Genomic DNA, 19,161 nt, shown 5'->3' on the forward strand with positions numbered 1-19,161 from the left:
TTAATGTGTTGTTGTTAAGTGTGAATTTGTACCTGTTTCCCTGAGGTCTGGCTTTTTTTCTGGAAAACCATAACTTTAGTCTTGTCCAGATTGACTGTCAGCGCCCAGGTCTGACAGTGCTGCTCCAGCAGTGACAGGTTCTGCCGCAGCCTCTGTTCTGTGGGCGACAGCAGGACCAGGTCGTCTGCAAAGAGCAGGAACTCGATTTCTGTAATTAATGCAGATCAGTAAATCAAGGGACAAACCAATTGTTTCGCCCGGCTCCTCAATGGGCTTTGACGTGCTAATGCGTTGGTTTAACAGTCCGGGTGTGGCAAGCCTTTTATGTCTCCCGACTTCGGCAAAAGGAACCTGCCTTTCATTGGACGGGAAAGCAAGAGCCGACCGCTACGCCACCCTCGTGTTTCAAAATCTTGTGACTTTTGAAATTTACTGGGGGTGGACCACGTCTGTAAATTTCGATGGGTCCAGAGGCAAAAGTGCCTTGCCTTGCAATCTCCGGGAAACCATTAGTAGCATGGTGAATTGGAGATTCTTAACCCTTACTTCGTGCGACTGGAAAAGAATTCATGATTGGATCAACGGAATGCTCCGTAGAAGGAGGCGCTCTTTTCCTCTAGTCTAACAGTCTGTCCACAAACAAAACATTCCTGTTAGACAAGAGGAATGTAAAAAAACAATTACTTTTTGTCAATGAAAACCGGTGTGTGTGTCTCTCTCTGCTGGATGTCCCTCTCACTCTCTGCTGAATGAATAAAAGCATTTTATTAAAAACACTGTTTTTCCATCTACTGTATTACTTTGAGATGCCACTTTTAAAGGTGATATGTAAAATAATGTTTTTTATTATTGTTATAGAGAAACATGATCAGATTTTACCCGGTTCAGAAAAAAAGATCTAAAGTATACTAGTTTGTCACTCTTCTCATCCCCTCTCTGCTAAATGGCTTTTGAATAGAGTCACATGAAAGAGAGGTGAAACAGCCCTAGACAGCCCTGTCGCAGTACACGAATATAATTATATCTTATTAATTTCTTTAATTCGCGATTTTTTTAATACAGTCTTTGCTGTGCTCTTGAGGGTCCTTGTGATATTTCTTAGCTCTGGTTGAATGATAAGTGTCTCAGTTTAAATAATTTTCGTAGTTAGAAATTATGAAACGCTCTGTTAAAAGCAAGGGAGTTTTTATGTCCGTTGCAGTAAAAGAAAATGCCTGACAAAGTAGGGCTTGGACAGATTCCAAGTGCATTTTTGCAATTTACGTTGCATTGTCCATTGTGCTGCTGTAATACAGTTTAAAATAATTCAAAGTCTAAACTGTATCAGGTTCATTTATGGGTTGCAATTTAGACAAAGTCAAAAACCGCACTCAAAATGCAATTTAGAGCTTTCTGGCAAGAGGAGACACCCAAATTAATAATGTAACATGCCACTGTTTGTGCATGAAGAAAGTTATACTGCTATTTCCTTAGATACGCGATTAAAAAAAAAATTGTGAATCCCCGGCGGAACACATTCCATAAGAATCAGCGCTTTTATATATGGCCTTTAAAGGTGGCTTCTCGAAAGGCTTTACAGGATAAAAACAACAATAACAGCAACAACAACAATATTGTATTTCATTGCACTTTGAAAACCAAGTAATAACTTAACTATATGTGCAAACGTTTTATGATATGTCGCTGTTGTGAATGTCTGTGGAGTGTATCTTATTTGCCTGTCTGTCCTGGGTCTCTCACTCACCCTCCCCCCCCTTTCTCCCTCAATTCAATTCAATTCAAGGTGCTTTATTAGCATGACAGATGGGTACAATCAGTGTTGGGTATTTACTTTGCTTTGAGATTCCACTTTTAAAGGTGATATATAAAATCAAGGCTTTAACTTGCTTTAACTCCGCAAGTCTGAGTTCTCGTGTCTGTCCTATCCGAACCCGAAAGTATTACAATATGTATCTTTATAGCAGGTGGTGCACAACTTTTTAGCATAGATTACACTTTTAGAAAATGTATTTAAAAAATAAAAACGATTATAGTCTAATCTTTCCACGTTTGATCCCAAGATCCCAAGAAAAACAAATCTAAACGGGGAGAAAGTTATGCTGAAAGTTTATTAAGATACTTAGAAGACAAAGATATCAATTTATGTTGCATTTGATTGTGAATCAAAAAACACATATATTTAAACACGCATTTACGATTTAAATCAAAACGTGATTTAAATCAATATAAATGTTTATTTTGTAACGCATAGGTGACTATTCATTGTTATTAAAATGACTTAAATTCGATCATGTTGTGATATTTAGAAATAGAAATTTGTTTGGTGCGAGTGAGGTTTTATTTAATCTCTGACCAAGGGAAACGTTTCATTTTTTCAAAGAAATGTTTGTTAAAAAAAAAAGTCATGGCTCCAATGGGATTCGATCACAGACCGTGTGACGTGGGAGTCAGGAACCTAACCCACATCGCCAACGGCAAGGTCACATGCAGAGTGCTGAAAAAGCACTACAAAAACATTATCAACAGACAATGTACAGTGTGTACTATTCTTGTGTTGTGGTACATGAATATAATTATATCGTTATTAATTTCTTTAGATACGCGATTCCATATTATATTCCCTTTTAATCAAATCGAATACTCGTGTATTTTTAAAGTACCAAGACCAGCCATATACTGTATGTTTATGTTCCAAAATTAATATCGTTTATGGCCTTCACACGCGTTACAGTATGCTCCTATTCTTTTTATGCTCAGCTACTAAGATTTCCCTTCAGTGGTAAAATTCCATATAAATATTCAATACTAAAATGGGCACAGTAAAGACGTTTACTGTAAATCTTTCTACGACAGACCAATGGACCACGAGTGCCCCTGTCGGTCAACCAATCACGTACCGCGGTACCGCGCGTCATCGTGCGTCACAATGCGCGACGCCGTAGCCAATTACCTCCGGTACGTGTCTGTATCGCGCAGTTTGAATGGCTGCATCTGTATGATGCGAAATGATGCGTTATACATGTTTTAATGCGACACGCCCACTGCGTTATACCGCAGCGTAACCCGCTTGTTTTGAATGGCTTTATCTGTATTTAGCTTTTTGTGCTTAAAATGTAAAAAATAGTTGAAGCTAGACAGAATACAAATTTTATCCTCCAATATAAGGTACCTCATTGTTTATCCTATAATCATTGCTATTTCCCGCTATGCATTCACACACATGGCTTCCACTACATTAAACACATGGATTAATGTATTGTACTTTTTAGTACTGATTAGCCTAGACAGCTGGCATTACTGCTGGTGCACTGTGCTCTGTGTGGTTTCACAGATTTTAAACCTAAACTTTAAAACGTGTAATATCAGTTAATTTGTAATTATTTTATTGTCACTCCTTCATAGGTATGTTAGGTAATTATATTTTTCTGGATGTGAAAACATTGTTAATTAATGTAGTCTTAGAAAACAGCTTTTCCACTGTGACACTGTTAAGGCTCAGTGGACCCTCCTCTTATAAAAAGCATATACAAACAAATTCTGAAAAGCTTTTCAGTAGTTAAATGCTTCAATCCCCAGGTGAATCAGAAAGTCAGTGTTTTGTGATTGGTTTAAGTTTTTTTCAGAATTTTACAATGCATTTTATTATGAATTTTATAAGTATTGAAGAACCCAAGGACATGCTTGCAGTTTGCTAGAATAGGAAAGTTTAAAACTCACATTATCAAGCTGCCCTTTAGAACCTTTGTCATAAGAGCCAGAAAGACAAGGCTTCCTAAACCATGCTAGAGGTTAGCTTGAGTCTACATTGAGTAAGGAGACCCATTCCCCTTTTTTACAACACTTTTTGGAAACAGAATTGAAAAAATGCCTGGTTCATTGAGTAGTTTTCTAACACAGCTGTAAGAGCCTTGCATAGTTTTTGCTGGACGAAAATGTGGAAGCTGAGTGTTGTTCACAGAGGGTCTCACTGCTTTAACAAAAGCATTACCCTCTGCTGTGTAGGCTATTTCATACTCTTGACTGCTAGGAATGGCATTTTGTCAAGGCAATTTTTCTTTAAAAATGTTAAAAAAAGGTTCTGAATTTCATTACCAGCTCCTTTTTCTTGAAGGATACGCTCATGAAGCTTGTTTGCATGTTCCTCTCCTTTTTGATTCTTTTTGTTTATTTGTAAACTTCTAATGGTATGTTTGAAGTGTCATTCAACTCAAGGACAAACAAAGGATCCTCCTTTCATAAATTAAAACAACCTGAGTTCAGACAGCAGTCTTTTGTCAGCGGCTTGGTATAATAAATATTTCGCAGCATCCTCATGAATATAGATAATTGGTCTCTTTTTTACACCTTTCTTATGCCCATTATTCATTATTCAGTTAATTGTAATTCTCCACCAGTGAAACAAAGACTTTTGAAGACAGATGAATATGTTCAAAACTCAGTTTCACAAACTACTGAGGGCTTGGCAGAGATTGTTGAATTTGTTTTGGACATAAATATGTTTGATCACTTCGATCACTGTGGGTATATGTGTATGTGAATCCTGTTGCATATGGAACTCACCAGAAAGGCCACACAAGTTGCACCCCCTATTACAAGCAACAGGATTCATGTAAAGACATAAACTTTTAATAAGACTTTTCTGGCTTTATGCTTAGTGATGAAGAGTCAACTTTGTTACTCTAACAGATGTTCCTGGCAATAAAGGTGTTATATTTTATTAAAATGTAATTTGCAAAATTCATTATATAGGAGGATTTGCTGGTCTACAGAGATCTGCATGGAGTACAGGCACACAGAAGGACATGATGGAAGACTTAATACTCCACATTTAGTACTTTTTATAGAATTGTATAATCTTAGCATGCCCAGAAGGGTTGGGCAGCCAGTTCACCTTAGACCCCTAGAGGTTTTTTTCTCCTTATAGAGGAATTTTTGGTTCCTCTACTCTGTTGTCTTCTGGATTTTTCTCTTTCTGTATTGTAATGTCACGTATTGTCACACAGATTTTTTAAGTGCCTGGGGACAACCTTGTTGTAAAAGGTGCTATTTAAAAATAAATTGAATTGAATTGAATATTATATGTTTTTACATTTTTATGCTGTCTGGATCTCTCATATAAATATCTTGAATTTCATACTTTATCAAAATGGTTATATACTATTGATGCTTTTCTAAGTTTTGTATGTACTGTAGGTGCTGATATAGTTTTTTGTTTCATAATAGGATAAATTAAAAGTGTATAGAATATATTTCTACAACATCTATTTGTTTTTTCATAATGTTGTGCCAAAAATGCAGTAATATAAAATATCAGTTTCTTGTTCAACCCACTGAAGTTTACATTTCAGGTTTGATTTTAGAATCCAGGTTTACAAAATTTTACTTGGAAAATTTGAACACCTTTCTAATTTAGACATGTTTTAGTTCTTTACCATTGACCTTTCATTTATTACTGTTGAGTTTTTATTTGTGTGGAAACCAGATAAGAGATGCTTATGTTTGAATGACTACTGTAAAAGCTTGTATTTGGAGGTAAGGGACTTAAAGAAAAAAACTTGTTGGGGATAAAACCTACTGTACACCTCTACAGAACTAGAGAAAAACAGACAGGAGATAGTAATGAGTGCTGGATGTTTTACTGAATTTCATCCCTCCAGGTTCCCCTCTTCAACCACTGAAAAGAGTTTTTCTGACTGCTCTGCACTTTGTTGCTCAGTGGTTGTTCTACTCTCTTTGCTACAACTACTTTTCTTTAATCATAGGCCACGAAGGAAGTGATTGAGCGGGAGGCCCCTGGGATGGCATTAGCGATGCTGATGGGATCACTCAATGTCACCCCGCTGGGCATGCTTTCCAGGTAAGCAAAGCACAGCACAGCTGAAAGTAAAAAGGAACGATCAGCCTGTTCCCTTAAACCCCCCTCTTCACTTGACTCCTCCAGTTCAAAGCACAAAATACTATGTTTATTTCTTAATTTCTTTCAAGATTTTATTCATTCTTTTTTGATAATGGTTATGCCGACTATTGGACCTTGTTTTGCTATCATATGTCAGAGATCTTGAAAAATTTATCGTTCCTGGTTGTGCAGAGAAGGGAAATTGGTTATTTCTCAGTTATTGAAACTGAGAAAAGATTACAGACTTTCTTTACTTTCTTCCTAACTCTATAACCAAGTACTGAATTTTAAATAATTATTTGTGTAATACATATTTTCTCAGCTCATCAATGTAACCATCATGATTTCATCTGTTTATGGTGTCTACCACCCATTTGTTGTCTATTTTAGACTCTCTCATTTGTAACCTTTCTTATTTCATAATTTTACATGCCAAGAACAGAGTATTGCATGACTAGGTTTCTGGTTGCATCCTGGCATCTTTGAATTTTAAAGTGTGGGGCTCCATTAAAGATATTCTCTTTCCATCTTTTTCAGTGAAGGACCATAATCTCGCAGGAGTTAATATCCATACAATTCTTCACATTGCATTTTGCATTTGCAACAATTATTCTAGTTTCTTTGGCTGTGGTTTAGCTTTGGATAAATTCGAAAGAAGAGAACATTCTTTAAGAGTTTTGAACCAGACAACCAAACAAAGCTGATGGCAGATTCAGTAGCATAATTAGTAAAACTTTCTTCAAACAGCATTCATTATATGGCTAAGGTCCCTGTTGTCATTCAGGAGTCACATTAAAGTAATGAGTTTTGTAATGGGTTTACTAGTAAGGATTGCTGCATGTATACCATTATAAGCAGAACTGAAGAGTGTTTAAAGATCATGGAAGACATCGATACTTCAGGGGAATCTTCCAGACTGCCATATGATTCACAGAATTAAATATTTTTGTCAAGTCAGAAAATGATAAGCAGAGTTGTTGGTGTTGCTCCCAACTTTTTTCTTTTAATCGAGGGATTGTAAAACTCATGTCAGCTATGCCTGTTCAGGGTCATGAACCCACAGTGGGATTCCAGGGGATGTTCTTCAGCAGTAGGAAAAAAATCAGGAGAATGTCTGTAATGAACTTTCCTGTGATGGACAGCAGAGGGATCACAGTCATATTTGTGTCCTTTCTTGAAGATTATCACAACCATGACATCCTTTAAATATTTTGGTATTACCTCTTCATTTAATGTCATTTTTAAGAGAGTAAGGAGCTGTAGACTTAGTTCCTGTATATTGTGCTCCATAGGTTTAGAGTAAGTGGTTACCAAGCTTATCTCTCATTTCTGCTGTTGATTGGATTCTTGAATGAATAGATCTTCAAAATGCCTTTTCTTCTTAAAGTTCTGCCACATTTGAACACTTCTGTTCTTGATACATTTTTGATAGATTTTACTTAAATTGGTCTTGACAATGCTCTCTGAAAAATACTGATTCCTATTGACATTGCTTCTTCATCGGGCAGTGTGAGCTACAGTGGGAGCCAGTTTGATAGACATAATTAAGCAGATAAAATGGGGATGGGTTGAGCAGTTGTGTGCACTTGGCATTACCTGAAAATGTCAAAGTAATTCATGTGCCAATGTTCAAACCATGGATTTTCTAAGGAGTTTTATGCTGGCAGAACCAGAAATGGTTTTGATTAGATATTGCCTTTAGCATTTAGTACAAAGGAGATTGCCATTGGACTCTTCCAAATCCATGCTTTCCAATGGTTGTATTCTGGCACTTCTGGTATTCTGGTATTCTTTCACTTCTGGTATTAAAGTCTCAGGCAGGAGACTTCTGTAATCCTTCAAGATTCCACAATTTGGCTGATTTTAGCATATAAATCTCTTGTCTTCTTTACCTGAAATTAGAGTAGGAACATATTCCTAAAATCATGTAGGCATATTGGTTACCTTCTAATTTGAGATGAAGTGTTGTGAGGTGCTCATTGATTCCAACGTTAAGTACAAATTTGGGACATATAGCCCATTTAGTAGTTAGTATTTAATTGATCCAAGGATCTCATTCAGCTGTTTTGTAAAAGAAATTGGCTTGTTAGCTCGTTCAATACTCCCAGTTTCATAAACTTTTTACCAAAAGGCATTAAAACCATAACAAATAATTATTGGATAATAGCAATAGGTAAGTTTTAAGTGGTTCTCAGAATATTATGAATGTTTTTTCTGTTTTTATTCTTACACATATAGTTCTAAGAAAAGGTATGTGAACCCTAAGAATAAATTAGGAAATGTCATAATTTTACCATGAAACCATGTTATGATTGTAAATATGTAAAAAGGTTTAAAATAACCAATTCCATGTCTCTTGAAACAAAATTATGCATTAACTAAACTGAGTTATTGTGAAAAATATGTGAGTATGTGAAAATAAATAATTAAAGGGAACAATTATAATCAAGAGTTTAAATAAGTAGGTGGATCTTGGGTGCAGTGTTTGCAAGACCTCACCTGCCATGCCAGAGATCTAACGAAATCTCTGAGGACCTTAGAAAAAGAGGTATGAATGCTCATCATTCTGAAAAAGGTTATAGAACCAATCCATTTTGTGACAGATGGATAGACTGCTTTGCTGCCTTAGGACCTGAACCACTTCCAGTGGAGAACATCATTCTTCTGTGACCTGAAGGTGAACCTAAAGTGTGTCTTGCAGAAAGACAAACATCTTAAACATAAAAGCAAATGAATGAAAGAATGGCTGTTGAAGAAGGAATTCTACCTTAATGATGGCCAAGTCAAATTCCCGACCTAAACCATATAAAAATGTTGTGCCAGGGCCTGAAGCAAACAGTTCTTGCAAGGTAGGCCTCAAATGTCACACAGTTTAAGAAGTTCTATAAGGATAGATGGGGCAAAAGTCCTCAAAACTAATGTGAGAGACTGATCAACTGTTACAGCAAACATTTAGTTGCAGTCATTGCTGCTCAAGGAGGTGCCAACAGTTACTGAAAGAAAAGGTTCATATACTGTACTTTGTCATACATGTATATTAAATGTGGCATCATTTCAGGATAAATTAATGTTGAAAGAGTATCATGTTTTGTGTAGTTTATTTCTAAATGTTAACTTTATTATTAAGACTTAGATTAAGATGTACTGTAGTAACATTTAAGGTTTAAAAAATTGGAAATCCTAATGGGTTCACAAACTTTTTCGATGCACTGCAAACTATCCCAAAAGATTTGCTTTTTGTTTGCAGTTATTGACTCCTAAATGGTTATTTTCTGTCTAACAGGCCTGTGTGTGGGATCAGAGGGAAGACTCTTATCATCAACCTGCCTGGCAGCAAAAAGGGCTCACAGGTGAGTTCAATTTCTTGCATGTTAAAAGTATTATCAACAAAAATCAGCATTGTTTCTACAGCTTTAGAGGAGATGAAGCTGTGTACATCTCTTTTATTTCAGTACATTTGTGCATAATGTGTTTTTGAAAATATAAATAACACCTAAGCAAGTATGTAGTATGTGGGCACTGTAGTTATTCAGTTGTTTAGACTGGAGTTCAACTTCTGATATTAACTTTAGAACAACTTTAAGAATTAAGTGGTTTGGTTCAACAGGATTTCACTGTGTTATAAGGCATGGGGCAAAGCCTAGAGAATTGTACCTCCAAAAATGGCAATATGCCACAGCGTCCTAAACTCCTGGGGAGAAATAATGTGATTATCCTGTACTGATGATTAATTGCTTTAATAATTGGGAAAGTCACTGTCTTTAATAGAGGGCAGTGAAAGAATAAAGATAATGGTACCTGATGCATAAAGGTGTAGTGTGCTCTCTGAAGGCAGCAGTTCTATAGAGTTTGGGCATTTACGGGGACAATTATTAATTGTAGCCGTAAATCACAAAATGATTCTTTTGATGGCCTTAGAATCCAACCATGCGATATAACTCAAACAACGCACACACACAGGTACTAATACACGAGGATACATTTATTAAAACATAAAATATGCATATAAACCTAACAGATCTTATCAAGAGGGTTATCAGAATACAAAAGATATATATTCATGTAGTCACAAAGAGTTACACATATCAAGAGGACATACGCTCAGTATATCATTCATTTAGACCGTTTCGTAATTGAACTTGGTTACAACTTCTACATTAGATACTCAAAACAAGTACATAACTCTTAGAAATTAAATTGATATCAACTGGTTGGGATAACAATTGAATTCTCGAGCTGTAATGCATTGAAGTTGAATACTCATCCAGTCTCTGGGGATTCAGATCTCCTGCGGGCTCTCTGGCTCCATGCCAGGCTGTGCTGTGCCGCTTGCGACGGTGCGCTGCTGATGCTCACTGACCGGCTAGTTAGTGTTGGCTTTAACTAGCAAAGTTTGGGCACAGGAGAAAGGATGACTGATGAAGCGCTAGTTCTGAATAGTGATTCAGCTGTCCACAGTTCCGACCTGTTCACGAGGCTTGCTAACCTCGGGTGGATCCTCTGGTTACTCTCTGGCAACCTCCACTCTAGACTCTTAGAACAAAGGAAAGTTCTGGCACTCGGACACACTGGCCGTTCTGTGGTGGTCCGGGCTGTCTCAGGATTGTCAGGATTGTCCTGCCCTTGGAAGCCTTTCTGCTCCTGGGCCGTCCTGCCCTGGAATTCTCCATTGAGATTCTCCCTTTCAGAAAAGTCCACTACAGGCTCTCTGTGTTGCCTGTTTTTACCTGGAGGAACTTCAGCTCGTTCATTGGCTGAAAGTTTCCTGGGCATCAGAGTCCCTACCAGTCCCTGATTGGTTGATCATGGTGAGATATGAGTCACTCCTGACACCTAGGAATGCAGTCCAGATGTCCATCTGGCACTCGCTAGACAGATAGGCGCCAATGGATGACCATTGATCATGATAGCCAGGCTTAGCTAAGTGCATCCCCATTTGGGAGCTGTCCCTTATCAAAAGAAAACATCTTTAAATCAGCCTGCATGAATAGTTTCTCTGTGGCTGCACCACAGACATGAACAGAGAGATGAGGCCTCATTTGGGAAAGCACAGCAACACTTAATTCTGTCTTATTAACAAGCATTGCCGCTACAAAGGTAATGGTACCTGAGGCACTGAAACCAGAATAGAGCTTCTGTTGCTCTCCTGGTCAATTAACAATGAAGGAAAGATTTGTACTGTGCAGACCGGACTATTGGAGAAAAATTAATGTATGATTTTTGGTCTTCTACTGTCTCCTGTATATCTGATAAAACTTAGTCTTTCAGTAAATTCCATTCATCAATAAAAATAAATTAGTCAATTGTGGATAGATAGATAATACTTTATTAATCCCGTAGGGAAATTGATGTGTTACAGCAGTCCAGCCCAAGACAAGCAAAACAGACATCAGAATAGTTATAAAACAAAAGACAACAAAATAAATAGAAATAAATAAATACATAGGTGTGTGCAAAATGTGCGATCATAGTCACTGTAAGAACAATAAAATATGTGCAAAATGTGCATAGGTTTATACAGACTGATTGTCCAAAAAGTACAATGGAGTAAACATGCTGTCCATAGAGGAGCAAATGAAGGGCTAACAGTCGTAGCCTAGGGCAGCGTTATACACTCTGACAGCTGCTGGGAGGAAAGACCTGCGGAAACGTTCCCTTGAACACCGTAGCTGGAGCAGTCTATTGCTAAATGTGCTCCGCTGCACAGTAACAGTCCCATGAAGCAAATGAGATATGTTGTTCATGATGCCTGTGAGCTTGGTCAGCATTCTCCTCTCAGCCACCACCTCCATGGGGTCAAGGCTCATCCCCAACACAGTGCCAGCCTTCGTGATAAGTTTATTGAGCCTATTTGCATCTTTTGTCATGATCCTGGGCCCCAGCACACAACAGCGTAGAAGATGGCCGCCGCCACCACTGATTCATAAAAAATGTGTATCAGTGTTCCACACACAACAAAGGACCTGAGTCTCCTAAGAAAATAGTGTTGGCTCTGACTTTTCTTGTACAGGGCGTCAGTGTTACCAGACCACTCCAGCTTATCATCCAGGTGTACCCCTAAGTACTTGTAGGAATGTACACCCTCTATGTCCTCACCCTGGATGGAAACAGGGTTCAGCAGAGACTTATTCCTTCGAAAGTCGAAGATCATTTCTTTGATCTTGCTGGTGTTAAGCTGGTGATGGTTAAGATGACACCACTCCACAAAATTGGTAATCAAGCTCCTATATTCCTCCTCCCTCCCCTCTTTCGGGGTGCATCCGAAAACTTCTGCAGATGACATGTCTCAGAGTTGTACCTGAAGTCAGAGGTGTAAAAGGTGAACAGGAATGGAGCAAGGACAGTCCCCTGTGGAGCCGCAGTACTGCTAACAATCTGTTCGGACACACAGCTCTGTAGCCGTACATACTGTGGCCTGCAGGTCAGATAGTCTATAATCCAGGACAGCAGGGGAGTGTCCACCTGCTCCGCCCTAAGCTTATCTCTCAGTAAAGGTGGATGGATGGTGTTAAAGGCACTGGAGAAGTCAAAGAACATAACTCTCACAATGCTCCCCGTCTTCTCCAGGTGAGAGTTAGCTCTGTGTAGCAGATAGATGACTGCATCCTCCACTCCCAGGTGTGACCGGTAGGCGGACTGCAGGGGGTCCAGATCTGTACTCACCAGGGTTCTGAGGTGGTCCAGTACAAGCCTTTCCAGAGTTTTCATTAGGTGTGATGTAAGTGCCACTGGTCTGTAGTCAGTCAAGACTTTAGGGTGCCCCTTTTTGGGTACTGGCACCAGGCAAGACGTCTTCCAGAGCATCGGAACCTTTTCTAATCTCAGGCTGAGGTTGAAGATGTACTGTAGCACTGAACCCAGTTGGTCTGCACAGATCTTTAGCACCCTGGAGCTGACACCATCAGGACCCGCTGCCTTCCCTGCATGGAGTCTCCTCAACTCCCTTCTAACCTGGTCAGCTGTGATGGATAGGCCGAGGAGGGCAGGGGAAGATGGAGTAGGAGTAGGAGGGATCACATGATGGGGTGACTGAGGACATGAAGAGGGTGTCTGGGGTGAAGGCCTGTGAGGTGAATGGACAGTGGAAACTGTATCTAATCTGTTAAAGAAAAGATTCAGCTCATTGGCCCTCTCCAGGCCTCCCTCACTCTGTTGGCCGCCGGACAATTTGTATCAGGAGATCTTCCTCATGCCATTCCACACTTCTCTCACATTGCTCTCCCTCAGCCTGTCCTCCATTTTCCTCCCATAAGCCACCATGCTCTCCCTAACTCTCACCTTAGGCTCTTTTTGTGCTCGCTTCAGCTCCTCCTTGTCACCTGCCTGGAAAGCCCTCTTTTTCCTATTTAGGATGGCCTTCAGATCAGTGGTGACCCAGGGTTTATTATTGGAGAAGCAGAGCACTTTCCTGGTGGGCACTGCACTGTCAACACAGAAGTTAATGTAGTCAGTGATGCAGTGGGTAAGACCATCAATGTAATCTCCATAAGGCTCACAGAGTATCTCCCAGTCCGTTGTTTCAAAACAGTCCATCAGTGCATCATTGGCCTCAGCTGACCATCTCCTCACTGTCCTGGTGGTTACTGGTTGCTGTAGTACAAGAGGCTTGTACAGAGATAGGAGGTGAACAAGGTTGTGGTCAGATCTGCCAAGGGGGGGGAGTGATGTGGAGCTGTAGGCATTCTTGACATTAGCATACAGCAAGTCCAAAGTCTTGTTATCTCTAGTAGGGCATTTAACAAACTGACTAAAAGTAGGCAGGGTAGAGGAGAGCGAAACATGATTAAAATCGCCAGTTATCAAGAACATGGCTTGTGGGTGACGAGTCTGTAGTCCGGCTGTAACAGTGTGTATGACGTCACACGCTGAGGCTGCGTCGGCAGAGGGCGGGACATATACCAGCACAACAATAACCTGCGAGAACTCCCTAGGTAGGTAATATGGCCGCAGGCTAACTGCTAGTAGCTCAGTGTCCGGGGTGCAGAGCTGTTCTTTTACAGTTATATGATTACAGTTACACCATCTGTTACTCACAAACACTGCTAGCCCTCCTCCTCTCTTTTTACCGCTCTCCTTGATTTTCCGATCCACACGCACTATCTGAAAACCCTCTATTGTAGCGTTAGTGTCGGGAACCATTTAGTCTATATTATCTATAGGATATTAGTCTTCTGTGTACTGTATTCCAAATCTCTTTACCATAATTTCATACGAATGGGTTGTAACTTCTGGCAATCTCTGTGCACTCTGTATTCAGCTCTACCAGTTGATATCCAATTTATTTACTTAACTGTATTGGACTTGTCTGCAATGTGACTTTCTTCCATGAGTTGTTAATTTCATTTGCCTGAAATGGTTCATGCTCTGGGAATTGTATTAGTATTGCATTAAAAGCACTCCATATGTTAACAAATTATGAGAAAGGGAAAACATTAGTGTGTCTTTGATTCTCTATAGGACTGTCCTTACATAATCTGTATCTGTAATCTGTATGTCTTTTTGTCCTCCAGGTATCCCTGTACTACTGCAGTTAAACTAATTTAAGTAATAATTAAGAAATTAGCACAAAATCTGTGACTAATTGTAAAAGAATAAGTAATTAAGATGGGTATTTGTGGCCATCAATAATTTTATAAATTTAAAGAAAAGTTTATAGATCTAAAAATGACTATATAGGAAACATTCAATTGAGTGAACATATGCAGGAACACCCCTCTGATTGTATTGTACATAGATAGGTATAAATTACAATAGCTTCCAAATCTGTAAGTACCCTTGAATAACTGTAGTTTAATATTTTAGCAGGAAATACAGGTACACGTCAAGATTGTCCAACATTTCTAAAATAAAATGTATGATACAAATGTATGAAAATGAGTCATAGATATAAATTATGGCATGACTATAAAACATATAACATCCTAAGTAGAATAATGTTCAAATATCTTCAGACACTTTAAATACATGCTGAAAAACAAATCTCAAGTTTTTTTAGTCATTTGTTAGTTTTACAAAGCCCTAGAAGGTTTATAGTAGCATCTAGAAGTCATGTTGATTGGCAATAGGTATTAAAGAAAGTCTGACCCAGAAACAAAACACTAGCACCATGACATCTTGGGGAATGTCAGAGACCTGTCCACAGCTCTGAGGTGAGAGACTGAATAACTGTAGTGCCGACTATGAAAATACATAAGATATTTAAGTTTTTACTGTAGTGTTCATTCTCAATAAGTAATACACTAGTTACAACCCAACCTGGAAGAAAGATTTATTCAGAAGCATGGCCAAAAATATTTTTTGAGAGAATAACTTGCACTCAGTGGTAAAAACTGGAATAATCTAAAAAATCTTGAGTCAACACTTGAATTCCAGTGCTACAAAAAAGAAAAAATATGAATCTTACAAACATTAACCAACTCTCAAATCAAAAAGGACCGCATATTGTGGTTGAATGAAAGATTTGTTTTTAGTCTCACCAGGATTATTTTACCATAGAAAGGTAAAGCTCATGTTCAAAAAGAAAGGCATCTCTTCTGTGGAAAAGATTGTTTTGCTTTGTTTTACAGTTGATTTCCATCCTCTAGTCCTGGTTAGAACAGAGAAGTCAATTTTAAATAATGTTTATCACAATATTTTATTTTGGTACCTTCTGTCATGAAGCTGAAGCTTGGTCAGAATTCAGCTTTGCAATACAATGAATATAGAAACCATGTGTCCAACCCAAAGACCAAAAGGTAAAGAGTATAATTCCCATTATTTATGTGATTTTGTGGCCTTGTGGCCGTGTGGCCATGGCTTGTCATGTGTAAGATGTAAACGTAAGGGAATAATTTTGCACAAAGTGTGGTGAAATGCGTGAGATGTGAATATTGTCTCTATGGCTTTGCATAATCAAGCAGTGATTAATACAATTTTAACTTTATCCGCTGGTATGGTATAGCATTGGCCCCACCTCCACCTCTGAACCAGTCCACTTGTGTACCACAGGGGTAACATCATAAATGGTACCTCTCTCTTCTCAGGCTTTTGTTTGTATTTAATGGGTCTGCATGGAGCTAGTGATGGTTTAGGTTTTTAAGTACTGTTTGTTGTGTGAGTCTGAAAATGCATACAGTTAAAATATTCTGGACATTATTACCATTGTGGGTTGTACAGTACAGGCAGACCTTTGAAATCCCTTTTTCGTTAAGGGCAGAGTACATCATAAGGTGTCTGTATTTTTCTTTCTTTTATAGCCTCGAGCGTGCTCCTTTGTCCATTTCTCAGTGAACTCCAAAGATTCAAAGAGTATTACTTCATAAATATGGGGTTTGATAGGTCCTCTTCCTTTTTAAGGAGAAACCTATTTTAGTAAGAGTAAGGTGTGCCCTAGTGTTGTATTCTGACTGCTCAGTGGTCTAGGTTTCTGTGTAGTTGACAAATTGTTGATCTCACAGGTTATACTAATCTAGAAGGATTAGTAAACACTATAGAAGATGCAAAAGAAATTCAAAAAGATCCAAAAGAAATTCATGACTGGCCAATTCATGACTGGCACCTGGAAGATGGTATTTAATGTAGACAAGTGCAGGTAGAAAAAATAAAAACTGTTTATCTAGACACCTGATATTAATCTTATAGTCACAGTGGAATAGTACAGATATAGTTAGTAAGACCATGTTAGGATATATAGGTAAAGGATGTTCTGTTAAAATTAAATAATGTGCAGTTAGAATATGATGTCCTTTTTAAATCATCACAATACAAAAAAAGTATTGTTGGCCTGAAATCAGTCCAAGAACTGACACCAGGTAAGAACTGGGTTCAAAAGAAAGTCTTCCACTGACAGGCTAAAAGAACAGAGAATTAATTCAAGTATTCAAAATTCTCAAGGTGAAACATGAGCCAGAAGGCATAAATGAAAACTATGGGGAAGTGTATTTAAAATCAAGATCAAGAGGCACCTCTTTAAGCAGCTGACTGACATACAGAATTGTATAGATTGTAGGAGTCTGAAATAAGTTATCAGCTATATTGTTGGAGCTGATACCCTGGCTCATTTTAATAATCAGCTGGATCTTCAAATCAGTAGAGCAACATTTAACATAATAAAAACAGAAAATAATACTGCTATTGATAACATTGAGATGGACTCCTCAGGGAAAAAAAGAAAAGTAAATGGCTGCACAGATACAGCCAATCAGAATGTGCATCAAAACATTTGTCTGTGGAAAGCTTTGTGCGCTGTACTGTGGTATGATTCAGCATACCAAATTTAGCTTTTCACTGCCCAAAGAAGATAGATAGGTGGCAATTGTGATGTGCTGGATGTAAGTGAAATCTGTTGTAGTACCTCTTTAAATCTGCTTAAAAAGGAATCATGTAACTACAAGGAACATTTTTGGTAGCTTAAAATAAAAAGAATGGAAGTATAATAACGTTCAGAATGTCTTTAACTATATTAATTTATTAACATATATAAAGACCTGCCGTGATCCTTTCAATGCCACTGACCAGTGACAAACCCCCTCCCCCTCTTTGGGGCAGGATTAGTCATCTTTCCTGGGAAAATTGTACAGGCACAATGCCAACCGCCAACCATTGTTCCCTTTAGAATTTTGTGGCCATCGAAGCAGCCCTCCATACAACACTTCTCTGAGGGAAGACACACCACCATGAAGTAGATATCCTTCAACATGTGCTGCAGGGAATTGCAGTTTAGGAGTATGAAGATCTAGTTGTGGAAACAGTGGTGGTGCTTGGGCAGAGGTACTGTAGTTGGGATTGGATGTGCAGATAAGATGTGTGGCTTTACACCAGAAGATTAGAAGAGCACTCTCTAGAAGAGAAACACCTACTGTAGATAGCAGTCGAAATGGAGTGTCCGTGGTGATAGCTCCATTGTTCTGGCTGCTGTTTCTGGCCAGGGTCTCCATCTAAACGAGGTAAATTGAGGGGTGTCCCCCACTACAAACACAGACTCATGGCAAGTCACAGGGAACTCGAAGATGACAAAATCTGTACAGAAAACTGTGATGCAGAACCTCAACAGTCTAGCAACAGCTACAGCCTAGCGACTGTTCCTAGCAACAGCCATGCTGGGAGGAACCTTAGAGGGAACAAGAAAGGTCTGGTAGATGGCAAAGTCAAAATGCTTATCTGCAGTGCATTCCTTCAGGGTCATAATAGCAGGAGGACAAATGAGAATCCACACAACAGTCCTTGCCACAGGTGGGGAGAAAGGTTCTCTGAACCTGCCGGCCTTTGAAAAACCTGTAGTCCTCTTTTGGCTTGATGTGGCGGTAAGGAAATGTCACTTGATTTTTATGCTTTGTCCACCTGAGGTGACACTTGCCACCTTCACAGTGTAGAGCTTTCTCACAGGTCAGACAAGACAGGCAGTGTAAGAGATGTCTAAGTGTTCAGCTGCCTACATTTTTCCACCACATAACCACATAAACACAGGACTGGACAATTTCCACCACTTAATCTAAACTTTCTGAGGATCCCTGAACCTTGATCTCCTCCAGGCTGCCAGCAGGCAGCATTATAGTCATGCACACATCACTGCATGACAGGCCCTTAAATTGATGAGAAGTAAAAATTTTCTCTTGACGACGAGTTCGTCAATCACCAACTATAACCAAGACCAAAAGCACTTATGCACTTCTGTTTTAGTGTTTCAATGGAGGGTCGGTTTCTTGAGTTACCTGAGATACTGTCTAGTGCTGGGATAGTAACTTTGCTCATATTAAATGGATGCATCTGTGTGACAGTCATTTTGTCTGCGTTACTTATTGGAAAATGTGAGAACTATAGGATTTGGGCCTTTCTTAAAAATACCATTAAATCATACTTATTACTATCATGGAGATGCATGATTAAATAAGCATCAGTAGCCGTATATACTGTACCTCATTGTTCATCAGTGATCTAATGCACATAATCTGTACTAACATATTAACATACTATAATTAAAGTAAAACAGTGGGATAATTGTATTGCATCTTAGGGCAGGAGCATAGAAATAAGGGTTCAAGACAGTATAAATCCAGTGCATTCTGTGATAAACATCAGACTTGCAACTTTCATCAGAGTCTGTGCCACAACAGGAAAGAAGGACATTTGGAGCAAGTTGCATAATCATAAAATGGGTTTATAACAAGAGTTTATAAAAAACGGTAAATGAACAGAATACAAAACAGAGTAAACTCTGTGAATGGTTTATGACTTCACAAGAAACTCATTTAACTCTCCTTTGATTGAGAATAATAATTGTTTGTACT

General features: G+C 38.7%; 1 protein-coding gene across 11 annotated transcripts in view; it reads left to right on the top strand.

Annotated features, from left to right (window-relative positions):
* The window catches only part of LOC148653629 (gephyrin), a 502,682-nt gene that overhangs the window by 309,805 nt on the left and 173,716 nt on the right, over positions 1–19,161 (top strand). For all 11 annotated transcript variants that reach the window (XM_088648883.1, XM_088648886.1, XM_088648885.1 and 8 more), the window contains exons 5-6: positions 5,763–5,857; positions 9,180–9,246. In XM_088648883.1, the coding sequence (XP_088505009.1) occupies positions 5,763–5,857; positions 9,180–9,246 (162 nt within the window). The remainder of the gene's footprint in view (positions 1–5,762; positions 5,858–9,179; positions 9,247–19,161) is intronic.

The sequence above is a fragment of the Lepisosteus platostomus genome, chromosome 10 (genome assembly GCF_059453375.1).
Source record: "Lepisosteus platostomus isolate fLepPlt1 chromosome 10, fLepPlt1.hap1, whole genome shotgun sequence".
NCBI lineage: Eukaryota > Metazoa > Chordata > Actinopteri > Semionotiformes > Lepisosteidae > Lepisosteus > Lepisosteus platostomus.